A 26780-nucleotide genomic window follows, 5' to 3' on the forward strand; every position below is an offset into this window, starting at 1 on the left:
GCACTTGTTAAACAAATCCAAGTAAGAGGCCAGCTTAGTGATGACCTTGAGTCAGATAGTCTCACACTCTTTCACATTCCTATCAAGGATGCTCGAAAAGGACTGCACATCAACCTCTAAAGAATGAAAGTCTGAAGCAATCTCAGGCTCTACAATTCGCTTACATTGCTACAATCTCAGGCTTGGTACCCTAGCTAAGATTGAAGGGGGATAAACACATAGGTCTCTTGATCATTGGTTATTGTGTAACTAATGCCACATCATCCTAAGTTGTTAAAATGTTTGTTAAGTGGTTAAATGAGTTGTTGGTTGGTTAATTAGTTACTTTGTGGTTATTGTTCAACATATAATGTACTTCAACTTACAAATGTAATTAGTTGTCATTTTTCCTCAAATATATAGAAGTTTCATTTCTCTCCCTAAAGTTTATCTCTTTAGTTCTTCAATCATTCTCAATTCTTTAATGTTCTTTGATTCTTTTTCAATGTAGTTAACACCTATTACTCTAGCGATTTCATCATTTCATCGTCGTCCCAAACCTAGTTGATTTGCTCCTAAATAAAAGAGCGCCTACGGAAGGAATGAAATGACCATCTTAACCTTACATGTGAGACTTACTAACGAGGAAGGACATAAGTTTCGGTTTTGGGCATATATCTAAACAAACTTCGTTACAAGGGTTTAAATCCTAATTTTTTTACCACATGTCCTATCCTCTGAATACTTTATTACCACATAATTTTCTATTACAATCTTAACTATTTATTTTCTGTACCACTATCAAAGCTAGGTACAATTTAAGAAAAATTGATAAATAACACACAAAAAGAATAGGGAAAAGACTTCCATACTCATCACTCCTCGGTCCTCACCCGGCAATCAAACAATCTGAAATAGTGAAACGCTGCCGATCTATACCTTTCAAACTCGTCCGAGTCGTCTCCGTCTCTCTCCCCCAGTGACTGCGCTCCCAAAAAACACAGCAAAGCTGTCAGAAAAATGGAGGCGAAGACGGAGGATCAGAGCACGAAGAGGAAGAAGCAGAAGCACGGAAGCTTCTGGACATGGCTGGCGGCGTCAGTTTTATTCAGGCTCGTCCTCATCTACTTCCCCAAGAATCTCAACCTCTCCTCCCGCCCCGAAGTCTCCACTCCTCTCACCAGCCTCCGCCGCCGTACACACGCCCCCCCTCTATCTCTAGCTTCTCAAAGACCTAAACTTTCACCTATCTTCTAATTTGCTTTAATTTGGTATTTTTTTTGCAGTGGCTGAGGGTTACTGGTTGAAGCAATCGTCAATGTCTCCATATGCAGGATCTATGTACCATGGATCTCCTTTGTTACTCTCACTTCTCGGGCCACTCACCGTCAAACGGTACCGTTTCAGCTAAAGCTTTTTCCCTTTTCCAAAATTTGTTCCCATTGGCATTACTCTCTGTGATTTATATTGGGTCATGTTTGGTTTCATTGAATCCCAATTAAGTAAATGTGAAATTTTGGTGGTGGATTTTTCTCTTTTTGTTTATCAGTTGGTAATTTGTTGGATATTTTGATTGGTGCTGCAGAATTGAAGGGCAACCCAATCATCTTCTCTGTAGGTAAGAATTATCTTGTATCTTTTCCATTGTTCCCTCTCTGTGCTGCCCATTATACGAATTCATGTGCTACATGATATTTGGAAAGTCTATGTCACAGCATGACAACCCGTTATAATTCTCCATGATAGTGCATTCTAGTCAATATTGGGAATTTGCATAGCAGTATAATATGATTTGTCGGATTCTTTTTTCCTTGTACTTTATTTGATTGTAGTTGAGAACTTACCAAACCGAAAACACGTCCACTGGCTCAATTGTGACAACAAATTCATCTTTATGTCATATAAACATGGCACATTACACGTATAATTTAGAGTTCTGTAGTTTTCTTTTGTTGTTTGACTTATTCAGAATATCTAGTCCGACAGTTGATATCAACACATTTTGGGATACAGTTTGGTTTTTGTGGTTGCAGATATATTGAATGCCATGCTTATTCGTGCTACTGGTCAGACTCTTCAGGTTGCATACCGGCAGAGTTTGAAGTTACTAGATCTTGTTACGATATCAGAAAGCAGTGGTAAGCTTATTATTTAATAGCCGACCCCACTTAGTGGGAAAAGGCTTTGTCGTTGTTGTTGTATACTTACCGTAACTCCTATTGGAATAGTCATGTTTTTTCTTGTATGAATTCCCTGAACGAAATCCAAAACTGTTATGCCTACCCCAGTGCCGTTCACAAGCTGATGCATTGCTTATATTTGTTGTTTTCAGAGGTCCTCCCTTCTGGAGATATTGCTGCTCTTGTGTACCTATGGAATCCTTTGACAATAGTTGCATGTGTGGGTTTGTCAACATCTCCAATTGAAAATTTTGCCATCATACTGGCCCTGTTTGGAGCATGCAAAAGCAAGTAAACGATAATCCTTCTGATTCAAATGTTTCTATTGGCTTTTTGTAAATTATTTTGTTTTATAATTAAGACTCTTCAGTATATTTCTTTCAATTTCTGTTTGTCATTTTGTTCAGGAGAATTATTATTTATTCAAAATAATAATCTAATACATTCTCAACTTTGGTTACAAGATTTCTTATTTATAGTTTGAGACTATATAGGCATTCATGTCATAGGTATTACCCATACAAGTAGCCGCCTTTATATTGTTGTGAGTTGTGACATGAAGTTAGTTACAGACAAATTATAATCTTATTACAGGAAACAACTTTATTGTACAAATGAATTTGGTTCTTTAAGATTTTACTATAATTCTAAGTGAAGTAGTATCACTTGATGACTGGATTTGCGGACTTAAGTGGTAATGATAGCATGCAATTCCAGTCATATGACATTAGCACATCTATTTCGTAAATGAATAATTTTCTGATTCCAAATTCTGAAACTTTCTCAAGGAAAGTATTCTTTTTAATTGTTTTTGACATATTTTTCTCTAATGTATGCTTTAAGGCGAGATATTAGAATTTGATTTTGGAATGGGTGAAGGTATGTAGGTCAAGGAAAGTATTTTTTTTAATTTCAATTACGAGTTTAAAGGATTTTAAAAGAGTTATAAATTCTTGGAGTTTAACGGAGTTCCACAGACTGAATTTTGAGTGAAATCATTAGAAATCTTAGGGGGAGAGGCCTGATTCCCTAAAGCCTAAAAAGCACTAATAAAATCTCTCCAAATCCATTGAAATCCTTCATCTTTTAAAATACTTTAAAATCAAATCCTAATTGAACTACTTTAAAATCCGGAATGAATACACTTGGATTTCTGTGGTGTTTTATAAACTCTTTTAAAGTCTTGATTGAATACCCATGGACTTCCATTGAGTCATTTAAAATCTTGATTGAATACATATGGATTTGTAAACTCTTTTAAAATCCTTGAAACTCCTAATTGAATATTCCTATTTATTCTTCTTTTGATGTACTGCAGGACTGGTTCCCTTGACTGCTTTTGGATGGGTCATGGCAACACATCTGTCTCTTTATCCTATGATTCTCATAATTCCAGTATGCCCTTTTTTTCATTGAATTATCGTGCTTGATGAATTTAAGAAGTTATCTTCCAATCCATTAATAAAGTTATGTTTCTTATCGAAATATAAAAAATATAAGAATATAATTCTCAGGCATGTTTTGTGTGTTTCTTGCCCACTCATGCGTAGTAGTAACTAATATTCCTTTTTTTGCTAGATGATTCTTTTATTAGGATACGGTCCAGATACTCCGAGGAAACTGTTGCTACTGAGGAGATATGGTAAAGCTGAAGATAACATGTCAATTGATAGTTGTCAACAACAGGAGAAAGTTATTAATCAATCAGAGCTACCCCGTGTTTTCTCTTGGAGACCTGTCATGCTTTTCTTATTGTGGGCTATTGTGTGGTCAGCCTATGTGTTATTTCTCTGTGGCGTATCCGCTAAACAGTATGGTAGTCTCCGGGAGATGTTTGAAAGGTATCAACAGCACATATGCATCTCCTTCTGTTCAAATTTTGTATTTGTTTGTGCAAAATATGATTTGAAAAAAAACTGTTGAAGAGAATGGACTAATCATATGAGCATTATGACTGATCCAAGTCCTTAATGAGTGATTAAGGAGTCAATTGAAAATAAAAAGCTACTTTACAGTTCGTAAAGGTCATCCAATCCACATGTAAAACTCAGGATAAGTAAACATTGAGGCAGTAGAATTGCATATGAAAATTAATTTACAAGAAAACAAACTAAATATATCAAAGTTTTTAAAGCTATTCCAATTTGCCTAGAAAATCATGGTCAAATTAGTATATGAAGGGAAGCACAGCTGCATATAGACTAGCTCTGCACAGGATGTCCTGGCGTAGTCTCCATCCCCCTGCCCTCCCGACCCACCAACAAAAGGAAAAGGAAAATGAAAAGTGAAGACTGATGCTACTAAAAGGTTCTTCCTTTAAGAACTGAATAATGATTTTTTCCAATTATGTCCCAAGGAAAGCCTTATGATCTTATCTCTTGTGCCGAAAAGCCACCATATGAAATAGTTGTAATGGAAGTAAATCCTTTTGTTGCGCGATCCGTATTGTGTGAGTTAGTTCAGAACATGATTAACTGACCAATAAAATATATGGTTGGACTTTTATGCTTGCGCTTAATGATATGAGCATTTGCTTTTTGCCTCATAAATGCCGTACATGGGTTGCTCTTAGACATGTTATTTTATTGTTAAACACTAGTCAATAAAATCACTAGTCTAAATTGTTCCTAAACTTTGTGGCGGGTTTTTGCAGAATGTATGGTTTCATTCTCACTGTGCAAGATTTGTCTCCAAATATAGGTGTCTTATGGTGAGTCCCAACTTACCTATTTTGCAAGTGGATTTTAGCGTAGTTAAATTTATTTTTGGGGCGTGGCATGAATCTGATCGATCATGTAATATTTTGATTTAGGTATTTCTTTGCAGAGGTCTTCGATTTTTTCAGAAATTTCTTCCTCATCGTTTTCCATATGAATATTCTATTTATAATATTTCCATTGGCTATACGGCTGAAGCATCGTCCATGCTTTCTTGCTTTTGTCTACATCACCATCTCCTCAATGCTTAAATCTTATCCTTCTGTAAGTTCCCCATGTGCTTTAGAAGTCTCCTACTTTACACTGGTACTGAAGCTAAAGTCTCGATGCCTGTGCTTCTTATTATGTGATGGGGGACCTGATATTTTATTCTTGAATTTTGCTTAGGTTGGAGATTCAGCTCTGTACATTGGTTTGTTGGGCTGGTTTGTTAATGAACTGTCAGGCAAGTTAGTAGGTTCACTTTTTGTTCCCTTTATGCATGTGACATGGTTTGAGATATTAAACCTTATATTTTATGATATGCAGAAATGCGATTCTCGTTCTGCCTCTTCAGCGTTTATGTTGGCGTTTTCCTCCTTAGCCCTGTTATGCACAACCTATGGATATGGAGGGTATGGCTCTCTCTATAGTTGCACTTGTTCTGAATGTTGGCATGAAATACAAATGTTCTTATGAATAAGGATTTTTTTTCAAACTTGCAGGGCACTGGCAATGCAAATTTCTACTTCGCTACTGCAATTACTTATGCTTGTTTGCAGGTTTGTAAACTCTGATCAATTATTCTTCGTCCATTAATACTTTGGAGCATTAGATGATTCATGTAAGAGTTTCTATGGCAGAAAAAATGTACCTTCGCTTATTGTGTAGGTGATTCATAGCTAGATTTCTGTGAAATAAACCATGAGAGGAAGTCATCACCCCTGCTATACATACTTCCACACTTGAATGAATAAGTCTTGAAAGCATGATCATTTCGTATCAGCTTGAATACCATGCAAAATGACCACCTTAGTGTCAAGTATTAATTGCCAATATAGTTTAGAAGGGAAATAAGGTTTCTTCACCTTGTGCACTGGGTACGACCTATTTGATTCCAGTTCACGCATTCAAAATTGTCAATCTAAATGCAGTAACTTAAAATTACTTAATGTTACTGTTTGTACCATACTTGACCAATACCGAAACTACTGAGCACCGATCAACGTTATACCGTCAAGGACCCTTAAGAGTTTCCTTCCAACCAGGAGGCCAATCATAGCAGGACACGTGTTGACATCAGAAGCCAATCATAGCGCGACACGTGTCAACATCAGAAGCCAATCACAACACGACACGTGTCAATGTCAGAATGAAACTAGAAACTCTCTTCTATAAATAGAGATTATTCTCTCACAATATTTCCTAATGTCATTTGTACTAAATCATTCACTAGTACTCACTAAAGGAGAGCTTGAACCTATGTACTTGTGTAAACCCTTCACAATTAATGAGAACTCCTCTACTCTGTGGACGTAGCCAATCTGGGTGAACCACGTACATCTTGTGTTTGCTTCCCTGTCCCTATCCATTTACATACTTATTCACACTAGTGACCGGAGCAATCTAGCGAAGGTCACAAACTTAACATTTTCTATTGTACCAAAGTCCTCGCTGATTTTATGCATCAACAGTTACCGCTTTAGATCAGCTGATTATGGAAAACCTATTAATAGGTGAAGCTATGTGGGCTGTAAAATACTTGATAAACCCAAAGGCAGATTCTCAATTTTGATTGATCTGTTAATTTGATGGAATATTTTGGCTTATCCCTCTCTACTAATTTATGCTTTGGACCGTGCAGATTGTTTTGGTGATTGAGAGTGTAAGTGCAATGCTCAATCATGACAGGAAGCTAAGAAAGCTATCGAACACAAAGATTCATGTTGACAAATCTTGATCATTTGCTACAAATGAAGTTTGTCTCTGATGGTTCAGCTTCTTAGAAAATTCCTTGCAGCAGAAGTGATTTAACAACAGTGGCTCTTCATTTAACGGATTGCGTGCAACAGTTCAAGGCTGTGTTTACAACGGGTTAGAAGGCCATTACTAGTTTTTGAACACGTTTACATCAGCATCTATATAGAGTTTCAATACCTTCTTTCGCTTTTAATTGACCTTGGGGGTTTGTGTTAACATAGAGGATTTGTACTACGTGATACAATATTTCACACGTTCTTTTCTTTTTTCTCCCTGATGCCTATGAGTACACTAAACAGAGATTATTCTTAACATATTATAGACCCCCCTCTTGGTTATGGTGGTAATCGAGTCATGCCGTCATTTGTACAACGTGTTCACTTTCTGAACAAAGTTCTATATGTATACATCGTAGAGTCTACAGAGCCAGTTTAATGTATTCTCAATGCGAAGGCCAAACTGTCTTTGCATTGTAGATGGAAGTTTTCACTAACATTTTTGTCACTTGAATTACATTGTAGAATGAATCGTACTGTCGTTCATACATTACTGTCTGTTATAGTTAACTGCACATTACAGTCTGATTTAGTTAACGACGTCGTTTATCTCACTCTGTTCATTCTAGACATCTTATGAAAAAGGTTGCTGAGTTCATATTCTTGTCCAGGTTCAGATTTCAGTTCTGCTTTTTGTTAAAATGGAGACATGTTTTGAAAAATGCTGTCTTGATTACCAGCAACTAGGTATTGGATGCTTGTAACGTGTGAATCTCCCCATGTAGACTGTCCAGAGGTCATATAAGAATGTTGCCTTTATTCTTCTCAAAAAATATATGAATGGTGCCTATGGTACATCACAACTGATTACCACAACTGATTCGGTGTGTCGTTATAATAACAAAGTGATTCTCGCACACATTTTTTCTTGTATGCTCTTTTTTATTTCGGACCTTTGGGTTGAGTAACTAAGAGAATCAAGTCGGTTTAATATCAATTTAATATTCTTCCAGTCGGTTTATTATCCCACGTAAGCTGACCACATTGCTAACACTTTATAATGCAAGAGTGAGTATTGTATGTGTTGGTTGCATGCCCTAAAACAATCAAGGTTAGTGAATTGCTTAAGGTAATACATTGATTAGTCTACAAATTAATCACAGGGCTCTATAGTAGGATTACCATTGTAATCTTAATAGTGAGTCCATGGATGACTTTTAATACATATGTTAAGAGGTAACTTCAAGACCGAAATTCTTGAGAATATGGGTTAACGAGACCCTCTTCATATGTGTCATCCTAAACATTGTTCCTAGTCGTTGGATTATTTGAGGCGACATTTTGTAATTCGGTAAAACTGGTACACACTGTGTATGTGCAAGGTTTTGGAAACAAGGTGTATGGTCAGCCTCAGACCATTAGGCGAGAAGAGCTCCCGACTAGACTAGTGTGTAGGTGCTTAATGGAGATTAAGTGCATTGACCGAGATTAAGTGCATTGCCTCGAGATCTTATGTATGTGTACTAAATATAATACTTATGTCAATAAGAACCCAATTGTTACAGTAGTGCAAATTAGTCCTTAGACCTTAGATATCACAATTGTCTTGTAATTAGGTACATAATCTTAGATTATTTTATTAGCATTCTAGAGTGAAATGATGATCCATGGCATCGTTGATGTTAAGTTACCTAATCACAACACACGCCGAGATTGAAATCAAATGAACAATTCAACAACAAAGTTTGGGTTTCGTCACCCGTATGTAAGCAAGCTCGTACAAGGCATAAGCTGCGGATTTATTCACTGTCAGAATAGGCGGTGTACGGAAAGTTGGCATATTTTAACTCGAATTCTCCTGCACAACTTCCGCGACAATCGCCACGATCTTTTTAGTGCAGTTCAAGTTTCCGGAATCGGAGTTCTTCTCTCACGGAGCAGATGAGGAAGAGGAGGGTTTCGTGCCCCAATTTCAGCGTTTGGATTCGCATCGTTTCTGTTATTTGGGGAAGTGTTAGAGGGAGAGACGGAGGAGAAGGGCGGTTGTTTTGGGTTTTTTTGGGGGAGCGCGGGTTTGATGTTTGGTTTTAAAACTGACAGTGTCGTTTATTCGGAAGAAAAAAAAAAAAAAAAAAAAAAAAGTAAACGACCGTTGCAAAATCTTGATCGACGGCCTTAGATCAGTGCTACTTTCAATTTAAAATAATAAAAATCGAAACTGTAAATTTTATTTTTGAAAATTTAATAAAGCAACTTTTATTTTTAGAACTTGTTATTGACATTTCAAGGAGTTGTTACTGATACTTCAAAAAACTTATTTTGCATTCTAAATTTTCTATACATAAAAAGAAAAATACACTTGTGAGGAGTTGTTTGGACCCGATTTTACACTATTGGCTTGTGCAATCAAGGTCGTTGATGAACATAACTCTCAACCGTTGGATGACAAAATAGTTAAGATAATTATTATTGAAGGATATATTGTGGTTTTAATCATGATATTATATTTTAATAATAATTATCTTAACACTTTTCTTATACAAGTTAAATGTGAAGCAAACTATATCAAAGCAAGCAGAAGAGTTGAATTTAATTTGGGATTCTTAGCATGTGGATTGAGCATCATGCATTATCCTAGCACGTGGGGGCATCATTTGGTAACCAAGGTGGAGTCCAACTTGAAAGTATAGCTACGTGAAGCGCGCCAATGTGATGCAGGCATGGGGTAATTAATAGCAAACTTGTGGCTGCCAAAGGAAGTGGATAAAGCCTGAAATGCCAGGGCTTTGGAAATGAAGTTTGAACGATAATGCTCATCTTTAGCAAAGATGGAATTGGCATGCCTTGAAATGCGTGGTTAGCACCAAAGACGTCGAGTGCGATGACTTTGATTGGATAATCGTCTCCGCATAACGATTGTTATTTGTGGTGATTAATGGTCACGGTTGGATTTTGCGCTAAGTGAATGCTATAAATACAAGGTGTGTTGTAACAAGAAAAAAGACCTCCAATTCAACACACAACTGCCCTGCGCAAATTCTCTCAACAACCTTGAGACTTCCTTTTTTTTTTCGCCAACACACCTTGAGTTTGGATAAACAGCACTGTGAAGGCAAACCGTGATATCTTCAGTCGACATAGATAGCACTGTCACCGTAGAACCAGCCAGTCTCGCAGCATCTTCAGTCGGCATAGATAGCACTGCGTCGAGGGTGACTGGTTATCTATCCAAGTCTCGGTCGAGAAGGATTTTCGAATCCTTATTGGTTGAGGTCATCTCATTAGCCTTCTCGGTGAAGTGAGGTGTTACAAGTTATTACATTCGGCACATTGAAAGCTGAATTTGATATTGAACTTCGTAGAACTAGCAGCCTTGTCTTCAGGCTCTAGAACCCGAAGGCCGAAAGTGTTCCTTCCTCGGTCGCAGTCGTGAGATTTAGAAGTCAGCAGCGCACCCAACGCAACATCAACAAATTTTACTCCTCGGCCGAGCTTGGCCGACGAGTTGGCACGCCCCGCATTCAACCGAAGGACGTAATTAGCTCATAGATTACTCGGCCTGCGCGCCACGTATGCTTGGTAGTTTTTAGGGTCAACAGGAGTATAATGAAATTTTTAGAGTGCTGCTAACAACTCCTTTATTTTTTTAATTTTCATTATCAGTTATCGAATGAATTTTCAGTATCTAAAAATAAAAATAAAAATAAAATAGTTATTGAATGATATTTCTGCGATTTTGAAAGTGTGAATATGCATAGTGAACGTTGAGATTCTTTGCAGATAATATTAGGCTCGTTTGGATGTGCTATTAAAATAATTGGTGCTTCATTCAAGAAGCACTTGAAGTGTTTTTTTTTCTAGGATTTATTTGCATTTAAACCAATGATTGATTCTAAAAATATTTTCACCAAAACTACTTTCACTTATTTTAAAAGCACATCCAAACGAAATGAATCTTGCATGGTAGTTTTATGGTTACGTTTGAACTCATATGCAAAGAGATTTTGAATAAAAAAAATGGGGATTCAACTAAAGTCACCCACTAACAATCACTAGCTGGCCCAATAGTTGAGAGACGAATTCTATGCCGGTATTTCATACAACATATTCTGAGTTTGATTATTGACGTTCGTGAATCACACAATAGTAGTAAAAAAGAAACTAAAATGACTTTATAAATCTTCTCAGCAAAAAAAAAAATATCGAAACAAAGCCACCGATAAGATTCCATTTAAATAATTAAATAAATAAAGTCGGCCACTAGCAAAATGAAATTGCCAACATAGAAAGTTTGTTACATAATATGTGCAAGCCGAAAGGAAGCGAACAGTGTGGATGAACTCATGCTTCAAGTCATCAACAACACGATCCAACGGTTGGGGTTAAACAATTGCCAACGAAAGTTATCAACCTATCTGTCTGCTAGTGCTTGTGTGGTGCCAAAGAAAGTCATCAACCCATCTGTTTACGCAAACCAATGGCGCCGTGGCAGTAACACCTCTCGGCATTTAGAGAAATTTTTAGTTATGACGGGAACATGTACACTATTTACTTTTATAGAAGTAATGAAAAATTTTAATTTTTAAATTATTAATCTTTTAATGCACATAATTCATAATTTATATACCACTTCGTATGATCGTATGCGCGTCCGTAGACACAGCGAATTAAATAATTAAGAAAAAATTAAAATATTATTTCAGAGAAGCATTTCGTTTCGGGCAGACCTGCTCGCGCGATGACAAACTAAAAGAGGAAAAAAAAAAACCGCTACATTTAGCAGCTATGCGCATTGCGCACCCCCTTTCCTCCCCCGCCATCGCGACACTTCGGCATCCACGGCGATGGCCGCCCACGACCCGTCGGAGACTCTGTACAAAGTTCTATTCGATCGTTGCCGGAGCCTGGAGGCCAGTCACGCCAGGCTCCGAGCTGAGTTCCACCAGCTCGGACACCAGAGGAGGAGGGAGCAGGAAAAGCGAGAAGAGGAGGATGAGGTGCTGAAGTCAGACTATCCCGGTTCGCTGTTCAACGTGCCCGGTTTCTTCCTCTCGGGCAGTACGTACAAAGCCGTGTTGGATTCAATAGGCCACGCCGTCCATGTCTGCGTAGCTTCCAACGGAGAGATCAATTACTGGTAAGCGTTCGTGCGCTAAAAACTACATCGTTTTAATTGTTTCGTGAAGTTATATGTGTTTTTACTGTGTCGATTTTTCAGGGTGGTGGTACTGTATATGTGATATCGATGAAACAGTTTTTTATTTTTTAATTAACTTCACAAACTGCGATTTTGGTAAAAGTAATTGCTTCAAAAGTTAGTTCAAGATCGAGAATTTGAGGTTAATTCAAGGATTTTAGATAATCACAAACGAATGTTGTAAGGTAAGTGTTTGATATAATATATCACAAAGATCTTTTGTGATAAAACCCGACACTTGCTATGCAAGTTTGAGATGGTATTTGTTATTTGATAAAATCCCGCAATCAAGTGAGTAGTAGTAGGCCGCTGGGTTTTTGTATCCCTAAAGTTGAATTTGTCACGAATGTTGTATGTTGAATTAATTTTTGAAATCTTAATAACGAACACTTTAGATGGCAGCAGACATATGCTAGCCCATGTGAAGTTAAATTGCTCCAAAAATTGATATTTGTTGACACTGCATCGCGTATTAATTCAGGAATCGAAAAGCGGAGGATCTCTATGGATGGAAGGACTATGAAGTCCTTGGACATAGAGATGCTAAGATCCTCATTGCTGAGGAATCATTTGCACCTCTAAAGAGAATCATGGAAAGGTTGAGCATTGGGCTATCATGGTCAGGTCAGTTCCCTCTTAAGAAGAGGTCCGGAGAAATATTTATGGTGATGGTGACCAAAAGCCTGTTGTATGAGAAAGATGAGCTTGTCGGTATTATCACCATTTCAAATGACGTGGCATTGTTTAATAGAATACAAGCATTCAATGTGAAAGCATTCAAGGATCGTGCCAATGTCCAATATAAAGGATTGCAGTTAAAGCATCCGACGCCACATATTGCAGCAGTGCCACATATTGCATTGTCTGTTTCTAATCTGGTGCTTATTTGCTATACAATCACAGTTCTTTTGATTTCATTCAGCTAACTGAAATTTTGCTATACTCATTACGCTGGTGAACTTATCAGGCCTCAAGACTTCTATCAAGAAACGAAGATAATGTATGCAATTCAAGTGCAATGAACAACGGTAGAGAGGACTCTACAATACACACCAAAGATGCTGACTTAGAAAAACCTGGTAAACTGGTGAGTCTCTGTCATACTAAATCATGGTTTCTATGTTTTTCTTTTCTTTTTATTCCCTTGTAGAGTGTGTCTAAACTATTTTGGTGAGATGGCTGCAGGGAGCTAAGTTCTTTGCAAAGCTGCGTACCATAGGAACCAACAAAGGTGGAAAAGATGACGATAGAAGCTCTCAACAATATGGTAGGACTGGTGCTTCTCTATTTAGAAATGAAGTGAGTAAGCATCCTAATTCCCCAAGAAAGTCAAAAGCATCTAGTTCATGCCACTACTTTGTTGATACAAACAGTAAGGAAGAAAGACCCGGCAAAGGGAATTCTTCTCATGATGATAATAGAATTCATTCAAATGCATATGGGCACAAAAACTCAAGTCCTTCAGGTGAGGGTTCCGATTTAGCATCTTCAAGGGAGCACAATGAGTATTTTGGGTCACCCAGACCAGGTTATCTACTGCCAAGATTACGCTACCAAGTGGATGGGAAGGATCCAAAACCTGAAGAATGCAACTTGAATACGTTGGAGATACAAGGACGAAATGGTAAACAACTACCAAATTCATACAGCAGTGGTAGTTGTTCAAGCAAGGGGGATAAAGACTCTAATTTCAGAGAAGAGAAGAGAGTGAGATTTCGTGGGATGACTTGCATTTGGGAGATACTATTGGACAAGGTAGAGGCGTCTATTTGTGTTCTACATCTAGTGTCCTTTGCTCTAAATTCAAAAAGCCTGAATGGTTTGTTCTTGCCTCACAGGTTCATGTGCCATTGTTTACTGTGGTATCTGGAATGGATTGGTACATGTCTATATTGCAGTGTCCTTAATATCTTACTCAACATCAATAATTTGACATTTTGACTGAATAATGTTTTTTGTGTCTTTTGTGTAGGATGTTGCTATTAAGGTTTATTTTAAGAATGAATACAGCGAGGGTATTTTACAAGACTACAAGAAGGAGGTGCTATAAATTCTCAGTTGACTTTTATTGTTTGTAAATGTTGTTTGAGAAAGGAAGCTGAACCCAGAATCCCTTTTTTTCTTTCTTTAGATTGATATAATGAAAAGATTGCGACCTCCTAATGTCTTGTTGTTTATGGGAGCAGTATACTCACAAGAACGCCTTGCCATCGTCACAGAGTATTTACCAAGGTATTTGGAACTATATTACTTTTCAATGACTAGTCAGTGAATGATATTAAGAGTTGACGCACTGCTGCTAAGCTAGTGTATTTCATGTTGTGTTAAATATTTTATGAGTTACTTTATGCTACTTGGTGCCATGCCTTTGATTTTGGTCTGTTGGTATCATCCTGAATGGTATATTTTCTGTTTTCTTTTCAAACCAATCTCGTGAAGCCATAATATGCGCATATCATCAGATACTTCTCTCCTTATCATATGGCAATTATGGACGAGTAATTAAACTGATTTCATTTTATCTGGCCAGGGGAAGTCTCTTTAAACACTTCACAAGAACAATCAGACATTAGACATCAGACGGTGGCTGGTGATGGTTCTTGATGTTGTGCGTCTACACTACTCTCTCTTTCTTTCTCTCTCCCTGTACTGCACACTGTTGCTTGTGTTCACATGTTCGTTACAACCAAAATTATGCTTTCTAAGAATTATAGATGCATGAAACAACCACAAATCCAACTTTGGTCATTCACATCGGGATGTCTTGCTCACATTTTACAGTGCTTAATGCTTATGCAGTTTTGTATATGCAAAGTCATGCGAATCAGTTACCATTTTCACATAAGCCTTTCCGGCTTTCAGCTGTCAATAGAATAACAAATTTACTCTTATACTACAGGCTAGAGGTATGAATTACTTGCATCATAGAAATCCACCTATAGTTCACAGAGATTTGAAGTCGTCTAATCTGCTGGTCGATAAGAATTGGACTGTCAAGGTAATGTTAATTAATCGATGGCCACTACTTATTCAAGTAGATTGAGTATACACCAGTTGCTTAGACTAGTGTTTTTCTGTCAGGTTGGAGACTTTGGCCTGTCGAAGTTGAAGAATGCAATCTTCTTGAGTGCAAAATCCGGGAGAGGAACATTAAGGATGTCCTTCTAAAGATACTTTTAATTGCGGAGTGTGCTCACAGATAGCTTTACATTCCTAAAAATTTGAGAAACAGAAAAATGAAGGATTCTTGTTTGTTGATATTTTGAATCTCTGCTGATTAAAGTGACCACCTTTATTTAATAATCTCACTTTGACATCTTTATTTTACTAAATGCAGCCTCAGTGGATGGCCCCTGAAGTCCTTCGAAACGAACCATCTAACGAGAAGTAATTTCTGAAAACTGATCTATATAACTTGTCTTGCATGTCCAGACATAGAATCATATTTTCATAAGTTACCGTTTTATAAGATGAGAATTTTATGGAGCATCGTGGGCATTTTTATGTCTGCTATGCCGTAGTTCAGAAATTATGGAATCATATGATCTTGGAATTTAGTGGCAGCCAATCCAAGTAGCGGTCGAGCAGTCATAGCACTGTAATCGACTATCTAACAATAATCGAGCCTGTATATCTTGTTTTCTTCCATTATTGAGCAAGCGTTTGGTGACATTTACATCTGATACTGAGTTTTCCTCTCTTGAAACAGGTCAGATGTGTATAGCTTTGGTGTCATCCTGTGGGAACTAGTGATTCAATCGGTCCCATGGAATAACCTTAATTCCTTGCAGGTGCCCTCTCGTTTTTCTCAATGAGCACGCTTGTGCACGCATAATGGCACAAACACTTTGATGCTCTTTGATTTTCTCAAATCTCACTCAAAATTGTTCCTTTCAAATGAAAGGTTGTTGGAGTTGTAGGGTTCATGGATAGAAGGTTAGACATACCAGAAGGCCTCGACCCCCAAGTCGTGTCCATCATCGAAGACTGTTGGCAAAGGTACGTACATTCAGCTATCTAGCTCAGTTTTGTTAACTGAAATTCAAACTTTCGAGTTGAAACTAAACCATTCTTTCTTGCCAACAACGATCAGCGGCCCGGAACAACGTCCATCGTTTGAAGACATAATTCAGAGAATGAAGGGCCTAATCCAGAAAGTTGAATCCTTGTCTGTAAGGAGGAGCTCAGAATCATAAGTATATAATGTGGTTTAGGTCAGACAATCAGATGTGGTACAATATTTGAGAGATGACTGATTGAAGGAGGCACTCCTTCAAAGTGTGGTGTGATTCATCCAACGGTTGAAAACTGTCGGTTTTAAGATAGGCAGCAAACATTGCCCGTCAAGGAGCTACTCTGGTTTGTTGAATTCTGACATTCTACAATTGTAAACCTATTATATTCTTTTGTTATGACAACTACTATAAGTCTATAACTGACGCTGCATGCCAACGAGTTTTGCGAGTCCCAATTACGTAACTGAGATATTATTTATGTTGTTTCCAGGTAACTGAATAAGAGCACATCATGTGTTGCTTGAAGAACCACTCAAAAAACGCTAAATTGATTATAAGAATATATAACTTACCAAAGAACCTCTGTCGGAGGCGACAATGAACCAAACGCAAAAATTTGGCAGTCTACGGATAACTATGTGTATATCGTCCATCAATTGTTTATTAGTTTGCAAAAGAATTGGGGTAAACTGTCCACCCAAATGCAAGGCTACTCATTGCAAAAGAATTGGGTGAATAGAACCCCAATCTTTTTGCAAACTAATTAACAATGGATCCATGGTGTACTCATTGTAATCCATAGATTGCCAAATTTTTTGCTCCCCATATGGAAATCTTGCCGCTTCAGCTATAATTTGAGTTACCATGAGAAGATTTTGCCTAAACTACTAAAATAATCATTGCTCAGTTCCTGGATTGATTGGTTGAGTTTAAACAATCCCAAACCAGTATCGAAACGGTCTGGAAGGTTATTATAATTGTTTTCCGGAGTGGTCTTTAAAGATGTTAAGGTCACATACCCCACAACACACACAGAATAGACTTCCATCACTAGAGTGATGTTCCCATATTGTAGGCTAGATAACTTTACCAAAATATATGGTTCTAGTGTCTAGCCTTCTTCATAAAGGACAAGTATTTTTTTCTATTAGGCGGGGTGTGCGGGAAGCAATTCACCCCGTAAAGAAACCAAAAAATCAACATATGGTCGAACCATACCGATTTACTGACCGAACCATACAGGTCGTCTCATAATGGTATGGTACAGTTTGACATATTTTCTTAATCGGTTGGCATTTTACCAAATCGACAATTAATGGCATGTCTTTGGTAATTGAATTTGTATGCCGGCGGTATGCCATACCTACCAACATATATATATATATATTATTTACATATTTTAGGTATTTTTTACATGCTTGACTCCTCAGTTTTAGGATTTAGAAAATAAATGATTCCTTAGTTTTAGGGTTTAAAAAATATATGCACGACTTCCAGCAGCCTTCTCTCATTTTTCTTCTTCTCTTCAACGCACACCTCCCTGTCATTCGGCCAACTGCTATCTCTGCCAGAAATCTTCTTCTTCTTCTTCATCAGCTTTCAAATTTAGGTAAATATTTATGAAACCCTTCTCTTGGGGATTTATTGTATTGCGATGCTTTATGCATATCTTACGCATTCATAGTACTGTTGCATTCCAGTATTATTTTTAAATGAATTTTTTCTGTTGTATCCCCTTATTTGGAGTTAGAAGATGTACGCATATATTTCATAAGGGTCCAAGGACCAATAATGCACTGCAATGTAAACCACCGATTGTGCCATTTACCAACCGAACCAACCTATAATTTTGGTTGAACCAATTTTTGGCAACCGCAAGAAGACAGTTCGCTAGCCGTAATTGATTTTCGGTTTGTATATGTGGCTAGCAGGTGGCACAAGGAATTTGGCACAGTTTGCCAACCAAACCCAGCCCTAGGTAGTGCAGTGAATGGTGATGCCAGGGATCGATGCTGCTTGCGTGTCCATTTCTTGAACTGTAGTAGCGTCTCAGAAGGGTTGTTGGCGATGGCAGGGCAGTAATGAGAAATGTCATTAAATTTCTTGTGGTACTCTATCACCGTCATGTTGCCTTGCCTCAAATCCATGAATTTGCTTCTCTTTCGGACTCGATACTCCGACGGTAAATACTTGATCTTGAAGCAAGTCTTAAAGAGAGTCCAACTCTCCTTGTCAGCATTTGGCGATAGATCTCTTTCATGGTTCCACCAAGACTATGATTCCTTTTGTAGGAACAATGTAGCTGTATGCGCCCACTGTTCTTTTGGAAAATTGCCTTGGCGCTGCATGACTAAAAAAGGTCTTCTCTACATGCTTGATTCATGCTTCTGCCTTCTTAGGTGTCTTGGAGCCAAATAATTCTTTCACCTTGAGGCCACCGGTGATCTCAATGGACTCTTGTTTGAGGGACATAGAACATTCTGTAAGGCACCAGCGATGGCCGCTCCAATCTCCACGAAGTCTTGAAAACCTGTACCCATACAAGCTCGAAGATGAGGTATGGTTCTAGCATCAGAGATTTCAAGAAAGATTAGTGCTCACCATCACATGTGTGCTGAGAGCAGGACCGAGTACAACTATGCTCTAATACCAAACTGACACACCCCAACTCAATATGTCCACATGTCCAAGTCATGATGTGTTGTCAGACATGGGGACGGTGACGAAGTCATAAAGTGTGTTTGATGTGTAAAAGTGTGAATAAATTAAACTTTAAATAAATAAACCAGAGTGCATAACGTGATTTGGTGAAAAAACCTTATTACAAAACATGAAATTCAGAGCATAGCGCAGAAAAACAAAAGAAGTCTCATCCATAAGGATGATTATTTAATACATATGTAAACTACTTTGACCAAAGTACAGTTAGCTACTTCCATTGAATTCTTGTACTCCCACAAACTTTATCTCTTATGTCCTGAGGGGCAAAAAAAGGTGAGTGGCCTAAAATATAGTTTTTTGAAACCCTTTTGAAAACTTGTAACCCCTCACTATAAAACAATTATATAAGTTCCCAAAGTAATAATATAATAAAAGGTACCAGGGAACCCTACAATATAAATGAGTTGAAGGATATAGGGTGCTACTACGAAATATCACATCATGAGAACTCAAATCACTGTCATGAAAATCCTTACTATGAAAATCACTGTTAGTTATCTATGTAGGCACACAAGTCATACAGAAAGTAGCTGCATGAACATACTAGTGTAGGTTTTTACGTTCTAGTGCTACATCACGTGAAGTTGGTGTTAAGCGCATCACTTATGAATCCAAACAACAAACCTAGGGACAGGCTGACACCTAACTTTGGATCCAAAGTGAATGTAAACGGTGCATGTGAACATACATATGAAGTTGGTCCTTGGCCCAGGACAATACAATTAACTAATTAAACACCGTGCAAACATGTAACAGTGAGCATCAAATTAGGTTCTTGTGGCAGAACATGCTTCGGGAGTGCGGTTCGTTCGATAAATTCCTACCTCTCTATCTTTGAGATGTTTGGATTTTTCAAAACTCTATGGACATGCAGAAGAGAAATGCTATCCTCATTCGTTTCTCCCACTTTCTTTGTCCCATTGGGTCTGGGATCAAGCCCATTAAATTTTTTGAACACGCTATGATCTTTGGCTTTTTGCTAGACAAGAGCTATATATGAAGCATCAAATGCCACTCCAAGTAAGTGAAGGTTTTTGGGGTGATCACCGTACGTCCTTCCCATATTATTAGCTTCTGATGTCGACACGTGTCGCGCTCTGATTGGATTCTGGTTAGAGGGAAACTCTTCTGGGTCCTTGATGGTATAACGTTGACCGGTGCTCAGTAGTTTTGGGATTGGTCAAGTATGGTACAAACAGTGCTCCCCTAAGTTTCGAAGTGAGGGAAGCTCCTCGGTTGGGGACTTGTAAGATCCAAGCCATTGAGTAATCACGAAACTTCTAAGTACCGAAGTGTGGTATCGTCTTCACTTGCCTTATCTGTCTCATAGGTAGATGTGGTATCTTCTTTGGAAGTACTTTTCCTCCATCCAGGGGTGGTATCTTTAATCAGTGAAGATGCACAAGGTAATGTATCAATTTGACTTGAAGCTTACTTGTAGTTTCAGGCTTGGTCAAGCGCAATACAAACCATGTTGTAGGAGTCCCCTAAGTTGCCGAGCTAGGAGATTTGCCGAAAGAGGTGACAGACAAGGTAAGCAATCAAAGTTCCAAGCAAGTTTGATTTCGAGTTCTGGCTGATTATTCTCATTCTCCCTATCTTGTAGGTAGCAAGAAGGATAAAGAGAAGAAAAAGGAGAAGAGATGATATAAGATACTTTTGCTTTTGAAGAAGTAACTTTCCACAGGCTTATTCTTGAACTAGGCTGGAGGGTTTTCTGGTTTCCTCTAGAGTATAAGGCGGACTCAAGAATTTGAGGGTCAAAATAAGTCCATCAAATCTAGAGTACGTTTGACCCTGATGATATGTGATACTTTTGTTGTTGACAAAGTAGTGGATGTATCGACACGTGTTCTGTTACACTGTCTCCACATGCTTCCTTGTATCCTTCTCATTTGCCCTATCTGTTCCTCAGGCAGATGTGGTATCTTCTTTGGAAGCATAAGATGTTGAAGATGAGTACTCGAGAGCAATGCTAGGTAAGTAATCAGGCAAGGGGCTCCAAGTAGTCAGTTCTTGACTGGAAGCTTGATTCCAAGTGCTGACTGATTGCTCTCTTTCTCCTTGTCTTGCAGGTAAGAACAAGGCCAAAGGAAAAGACAGGGAAAAAGCATGATATGGGATACTCTTGCTTTTAACCCTGATGATATGAGATACTTTGGCTCTGGTGTGGCTTGTTTGCAGAGGTATTATCGGGGGGAAAATAAGCTGAGCATTTCGAGAGACTCTGCTGAGAGTGCCCTCTCGAATGTGAAGAAAAGTTAAGCATTTTTTTTATTTGCAGGTTTTCCTGGCTGTGGAGGATGAAGGTCGACATATATAGGAATTGTCCTAACAGCGAGTAGTAACGTACCTTTACCTTTCTCGGTCATAGCAATGTAGTGGGAGCTACATGATTCACGTGTTTTAACTTTGTCAGAGCACTTTGAAAAAGTGGTATGTGGTATTTAAAAAGCTGATGTTGCATGTGAAGATTACAGATAAGCTTTATCCAAGAAAATCTGGCTCTCGAAGTTCAGAGAGCGATGCCTCTTCGATTTTCGAACAAGCAATCTTGTCGGGGACATGGTTCTTGAGATTCGGAGAATGGTGCCTCTTCGATTTTTGAGAAAGCAATCCTGTTGGGAGTCTGGCTTTCGAGATTCGAAGAGTGGTGCCTCTTCGATTTTTGAGAAAGTAATCTTGTTGTGAGTCTGGCTCTCGAGAGTCGGATAGCAGTGCTTCTTCGATTTTTGAGAAAGCAATCTTGTTGGGAGTTTGGCTTTTGAGATTCGGAGAGCGGTGCCTTTTTGATTTTTGAGAAAGCAATCCTGTTGTGAGTCTGGCCATCGAGAGTCGGATAGCGGTGTTTCTTCGATTTTTGAGAAAACAATCCTGGTGGAAGTTTAGCTCTCAAGATTCGGGGAGCAGTGCCTCTTCGATTTTTGAGCAAGTAATCCTGTTGGGAGTGTTTTCTCGATGTGAGTAAAGGTTGGGCATTTTTGCCAGTTTGCCTTGCCACGGAGCACAGAGGTTGACACACACATGGACTTTCCAGTTATCAAGCAGTGGTGTTGTTCCTTTACCCTTATGGGTAATGGTAGGGTAGCTGGACCTTCAAAATTTATGTGTCTAAAATTTGTCAGAGATCTTTGGCAAAGTTACTTGTGGTACCCGAGGAGCTGATGTTGCGTGTGGGGATTGTCTACTCAGGAAATCTGCTTCTCGAAATCCGGAGAGTGGTGCCTCTTCGATTTTTGACAACGGCCCTGTTACCCTTTCTTTAATAGGGGCACCAATTGTGTCTAAGATGTACGTTCAGAGAGTTATTGCTTGCAGGAATTTTCCCCTTATTTTTGTACTTCAGAGATTTATTGCACCTCATTTCTCCTTCATCATTTCTGAGAATGTCTGGACCATCCGACCGTCGTTTTGACTTGAACTTTGGTGAAGAGGCTGCCATACCTTCTCAAGACAACATATGGCGCCCATCCTTTTTATCCCTTACTGGTCCTCTTACCGTTGAAGACTCTGTGATGAAGAATGATATGACCGCTGCGGTGGTGGCCAGGAACCTTCTCACTCCCAAAGATAACAGACTACTTTCCAAACGGTTTGATGAGTTGGCTGTTAAGGATTCTCTGGCTCTCAGTGTTTAGTGTGCAGGTTCTATGTCTAATATGGCTAAACGCCTATTTGCTCAAACTCGCCAAGTTGAATCATTGGCGGCTGAAGTGATAAGTCTCAAACAGGAGATCAGAGAGCTCAAGCATGAGAATAAACAGTTGCACAGGCTCGCACATGACTATGCTATAAACATGAAGAGAAAGCTCGACCAGCTATAGGAATCTGATGGTCAGATTTTACTTGATCATCAGAGGTTTATGGGTTTGTTCCAAAGGCATTTATTGCCTTCGTCTTCTAGGGCTGTACCGCGTAATAAAGCTCTAAATGATCAACCTTCGGTGCTTCACCCTTTTGGGGTTCTGCCTAGTATTGAGGCTTCGAATAATCACCCTCCGGTGCCTCATCTTTCTGGGGCTCTGTAGACTGCTGAGACTTCTTTTGAGCAACCTTTGTGAAGGCTCCCTCTTGTTTGTTTATTTTGATTCATGTATATGTACATATTTGTAACTTAGCGGAGATATCAATAAACAAGCTTTGCTTTATTTCAACGTATTGTGTTAAATACACCAAGGCCTTCTTCAATAAGTTCTTTAAGTTTTTTCTTTTATTGAAGCTTGTATGTTGAAGCTTTATGAGTGAAGCATGTATGTTGAGGTAGTGCTCCTTTAATTTCCCGAGTGAGGAAAACTTCTCGGTTGGAGACTTGAAAAATCTAAGTCATTGAGTGGTCGTGAGACTTTCGAGTATCAAGGTGCACTAGCATATGGTAGGAGTCCCCCAAGTCTCCAGTTGAGGAAGTTGACGAATGAGGCATTTCCTTTCTAAGTGGTAGCCCAAAACTCCTCCTTCATATATATTTGTTATGAAAGTTGTTAGGCCTAAAGAAGAGGAGGCCTAGGCAATTTTTTTTGAATTTTTGAAAGTTGTCGAATTTTCAAATTTTTGAATTTTTGAATTTCCGAATATATATATTTTAAAGCTTTGTAGGTGAAGCTTTGGTGTTGAAGCATTGTAGGTGAAGCTTTGAGGTTGAAGCTTTGTTGGGTACCATAAATTGATTTTGCTTCACACTATCTTGATCAAGATAGTGTGAAGCTTTTGTAGGTGAAGCTTTTGTGTTGAATCTTTGTAGGTGAAACTTTTGTGGTGGGTGAAGCTTTTGTTGGTGAAGCTTTTATGGGTGAAACTTTTGTGATGGGTGAAGCTTTTGTAGGTGAAGCTTTTGTTGTGGGTGAAGTTTTTGTGGGTCAAGCTTTTGTGGGTGAAGCTTTTTTAGGTGAAGCTTTTGTGGTGGGTGAAGCTTTTGTTGGTGGGTGAAGCTTTTGTTGGTGGGTGAAGCTTTTGTGGGTAAAGCTTTTGGGTGAAGCTTTTGTGGGTGAAGCTTTTGTGGTGGGTGAAGCTTTTTGTGGGTGAAGCTTTTCTTGGTGAAGCTTTTGTAGGTGAAGCTATTGTGGGTGAAGCTTTTGTGGGTGAAGCTTTTGTGTTGAAGCTTTGTAGGTGAAGCTTTTGTGTTGTGTTGAAGCTTTTGTAGGTGAAGCTTTGGAGTTGAAGCTTTGTAGGTGAAGCTTTGGAGTTGAAGTTTTTGTTGGGTACAATGAATTGATTTTGCTTCACACTATCTTGATCAAGATAGTGTGAAGCTTTTGAGAATTTGTAGTTGTCCTCCATTGATGAAGCTTTTGTTGGTGAAGCTTTGTTGGGTACCATGAATTGATTTTGCTTCATACTATTCTGATCAAGATAGTGTGAAGCTTTTGAGAATTTGTAGTTGTCCTCCATTGATGAAGCTTTGTTGAATTTCCCAATTTTTTTTATATTTTTTATTATTATTTTTTGGGAAACTAGAAATTTGAAAATGTGGGAGAGACAACATATACAAATTTTGCTTCCACACTGTTGAGCAAGAGATTGTGATGCAAGCCACACCTTGTAGTAGTTGAAGGTTTGGACGAACCATATAAATTGAATTTGCTTCGAACAGTCTTGATCAAGAGTGTGTGAAGCTTTCTACGAGTTGTAGTTGCCCTTCATTGATGAAGCCTTTGTTGGCACCATAAATTGGTTTTGCTTCACACTGTCTTGATCAAGAGTGTGTGAAGCTTTTGAGAATTGTGGTTGCCTTCCTTTGATGAAGCTCTTGTTGGCATCATAAATTGGTTTTGCTTCACACTGTCTTGATCAAGAGTGTGTGAAGCTTTTGAGAATTGTGGTTGCCCTCCATTGATAAAGCTCTTGTTGGCACCATAAATTGGTTTTGCTTTACACTGTCTTGATCAAGAGTGTGTAAAGCTTTTGAGAATTGTGGTTGCCTATCATTGATGAAGCTTTTGTTCGCATCATAAATTGGTTTTGTTTCACACTGTCTTGATCAAGAGTGTGTGAAGCTTTTGAGAATTGTGGTTGCCCTCCATTGATGAAGCTCTTGTTAGCACCATAAATTGGTTTTGCTTCACACTGCCTTGTTCAAGAGTGTGTGAAGCTTTTGAGAATTGTGGTTGCCCTCCATTGATGAAGCTCTTGTTGGCACCATAAATTGGTTTTGCTTCACACTGTCTTGATCAAGAGTGTGTGAAGCTTTTGAGAATTGTGGTTGAACTCCTTTGATGAAGCTCTTGTTGGCACCATAAATTGGTTTTGCTTCACACTATCTTGATCAAGAGTGTGTGAAGTTTTCTACGAGTTGTAGTGTTTGCATTGTTACAGAGGGGAAATGTCTGAAGGAGATGCAATAGGGCTGAATAGCTTGATCTTAGTATGCCATGCACTAAAGTTGTTGTTGGCATGCAATAAGACTTTGTTGGTGACTATAACTCTTGTTGGGCATAAGTGCTCCCCTAGTTGAGTTGTTAAGCTTGAGGGTTTTTTATTATTTATGAATGCTAGAAGTTCACATGTACAAGTTGTACTACTCGTCTTCTGGTAGGTGGAATGATGAGTTGTTTTCATCACTTGGTTGGTGGTACGAAGGTGAGTTTCTTCATCACCTTTCATCACATTTCATCACCTGGTTGGTGGCACGAGGATGGGTTCCTTCTTCACTTGGTTGGTGGCATGAATGGCAAGTTGCCAAATGATATTAGAGTACGGGTTGTACATTTTATCACTTGGTTGGTGGCATGAAGATGAGTTCCTTCTTCACCTGGTTGGTGGCATGAGTGGCAAGTTGCCAAATGATATTAGAGTACGGGTTGTACATTTCATCACCTTGTTGGTGGCATGAATGGCAAGTTGCCAAATGATATTAGAGTACGGGTTGTACATTTCATCACTTCGTTGGTGGCATGAAGGAGAGTACGGGTTGTATATTTCATCACCTGGTTGATGGCATGAATATGAGTTCCTTCTTCACCTGGTTGGTGGCATGAGTGGCAAGTTACCAAATGATATTAGAGTACAAGTTGTACATTTCATCATCTGGTTGGTGGCATGAAGGAGAGTACGGGTTGTACATTTCATCACCTGGTTGGTGGCATGAAGGAGTATACAGGTTGTACATTTCATCACCTGGTTGGTGAGAATAAGGGCAAGGTGTCGAGGCACATTGTAGCAAGTGTCGAATGACACAAAGTGTGTTGAACCCTTTCAAAGCACAGTTGGCTTATGTATAAATGTGTTGGAATGTATGATTGAACGAATATACTGTGAAGCTGTTCGTTTATTTGTAGTCTTGTTGACATAGACTTTGTTTCATGTTGGAAGCATTTATGTTGAAGCTTTAAACCCGAGTGTTTCATTGCTAGGAATGTAAGAGGATTAGGACCGAGTTGTCTAAATCACCTCTTTATTGAATTCATGCCAAATAGTCTTCGTTACATAGGATGCCGAACGGCTAAAGCTTAACACTTGTACAATGTGAGTTTACTTGTAATAGTACTTCAAGTGATCAACGTTCCATAGATGGCCAAGGGTCTTGCCATCAGAGCTTCTAAGCTTGTAGAAGCCAGGGCGACTGATGCCAACAACTTCAAATGGTCCATCCCAGTTTGGACTAAATGTTCCTTCACTCGGGACTTTGTCGCAGAGTAATCTTTTCTTCAATACCCAGTCCCCCACTTTGAAAGAACGAGGTTTGACCCTTGAGTCGTAGTAGTTGGACATGCGCTGCTTGTAGGCGACATTCCTCAAGTGAGCCTGGTTTCTGTGTTCCTCAACTAGATCTAAGTTGAGGGTAAGTTGTTTGTCATTTTTGCTTTGCACGTAGTTCTGGACTCGGAACGTTGCTTGCTCAAGCTCAACTATGACAACTGCCTCTGTACCAAAGGCAAGTGAGAAAGGGGTTTTTCCTGTTGATGTTCGATACGAAGCGCGGTATGACCAAAGAACTTGGGGTACAAATTCTGGCCAACAACCTTTAGCCTTGTCTAAGCTGGTTTTCAAAGTTCGCATGATTATTTTGTTGATGGTTTGAA

At 38.7% G+C, this 26780-nt stretch overlaps 1 protein-coding gene and 1 pseudogene across 5 annotated transcripts; both read left to right on the forward strand.

Annotated features, from left to right (window-relative positions):
- The first annotated feature begins 792 nt into the window (after nt 1–792).
- Nucleotides 793–7381, forward strand: LOC103437156 (uncharacterized). 5 transcript variants are annotated; one of them, XM_070823484.1, is made up of 13 exons: nt 793–1174; nt 1266–1374; nt 1565–1597; nt 1993–2117; nt 2312–2446; nt 3478–3554; nt 3738–4000; nt 4813–4869; nt 4972–5140; nt 5264–5321; nt 5405–5490; nt 5581–5637; nt 6720–7381. In XM_070823484.1, exons 1-13 carry the CDS (start codon nt 1000–1002, stop codon nt 6813–6815), a joined length of 1440 nt encoding a protein of 479 aa, XP_070679585.1. In that variant the 5' UTR covers nt 793–999; the 3' UTR covers nt 6816–7381. The 5 variants fall into 5 exon arrangements, with proteins under 5 accessions (XP_070679585.1, XP_070679587.1, XP_070679586.1 ...); XM_070823486.1 differs by having other exon boundaries at nt 5075–5140; XM_070823485.1 differs by lacking the exon at nt 6720–7381 and adding an exon at nt 5747–5879.
- Nucleotides 7382–11537: 4156 nt separating this feature from the next.
- LOC139197033 (uncharacterized) lies at nt 11538–16483 on the forward strand (annotated as a pseudogene).
- The last annotated feature ends 10297 nt before the right edge of the window (nt 16484–26780 follow it).

This window comes from Malus domestica, chromosome 06 (genome assembly GCF_042453785.1).
Source record: "Malus domestica chromosome 06, GDT2T_hap1".
NCBI lineage: Eukaryota > Viridiplantae > Streptophyta > Magnoliopsida > Rosales > Rosaceae > Malus > Malus domestica.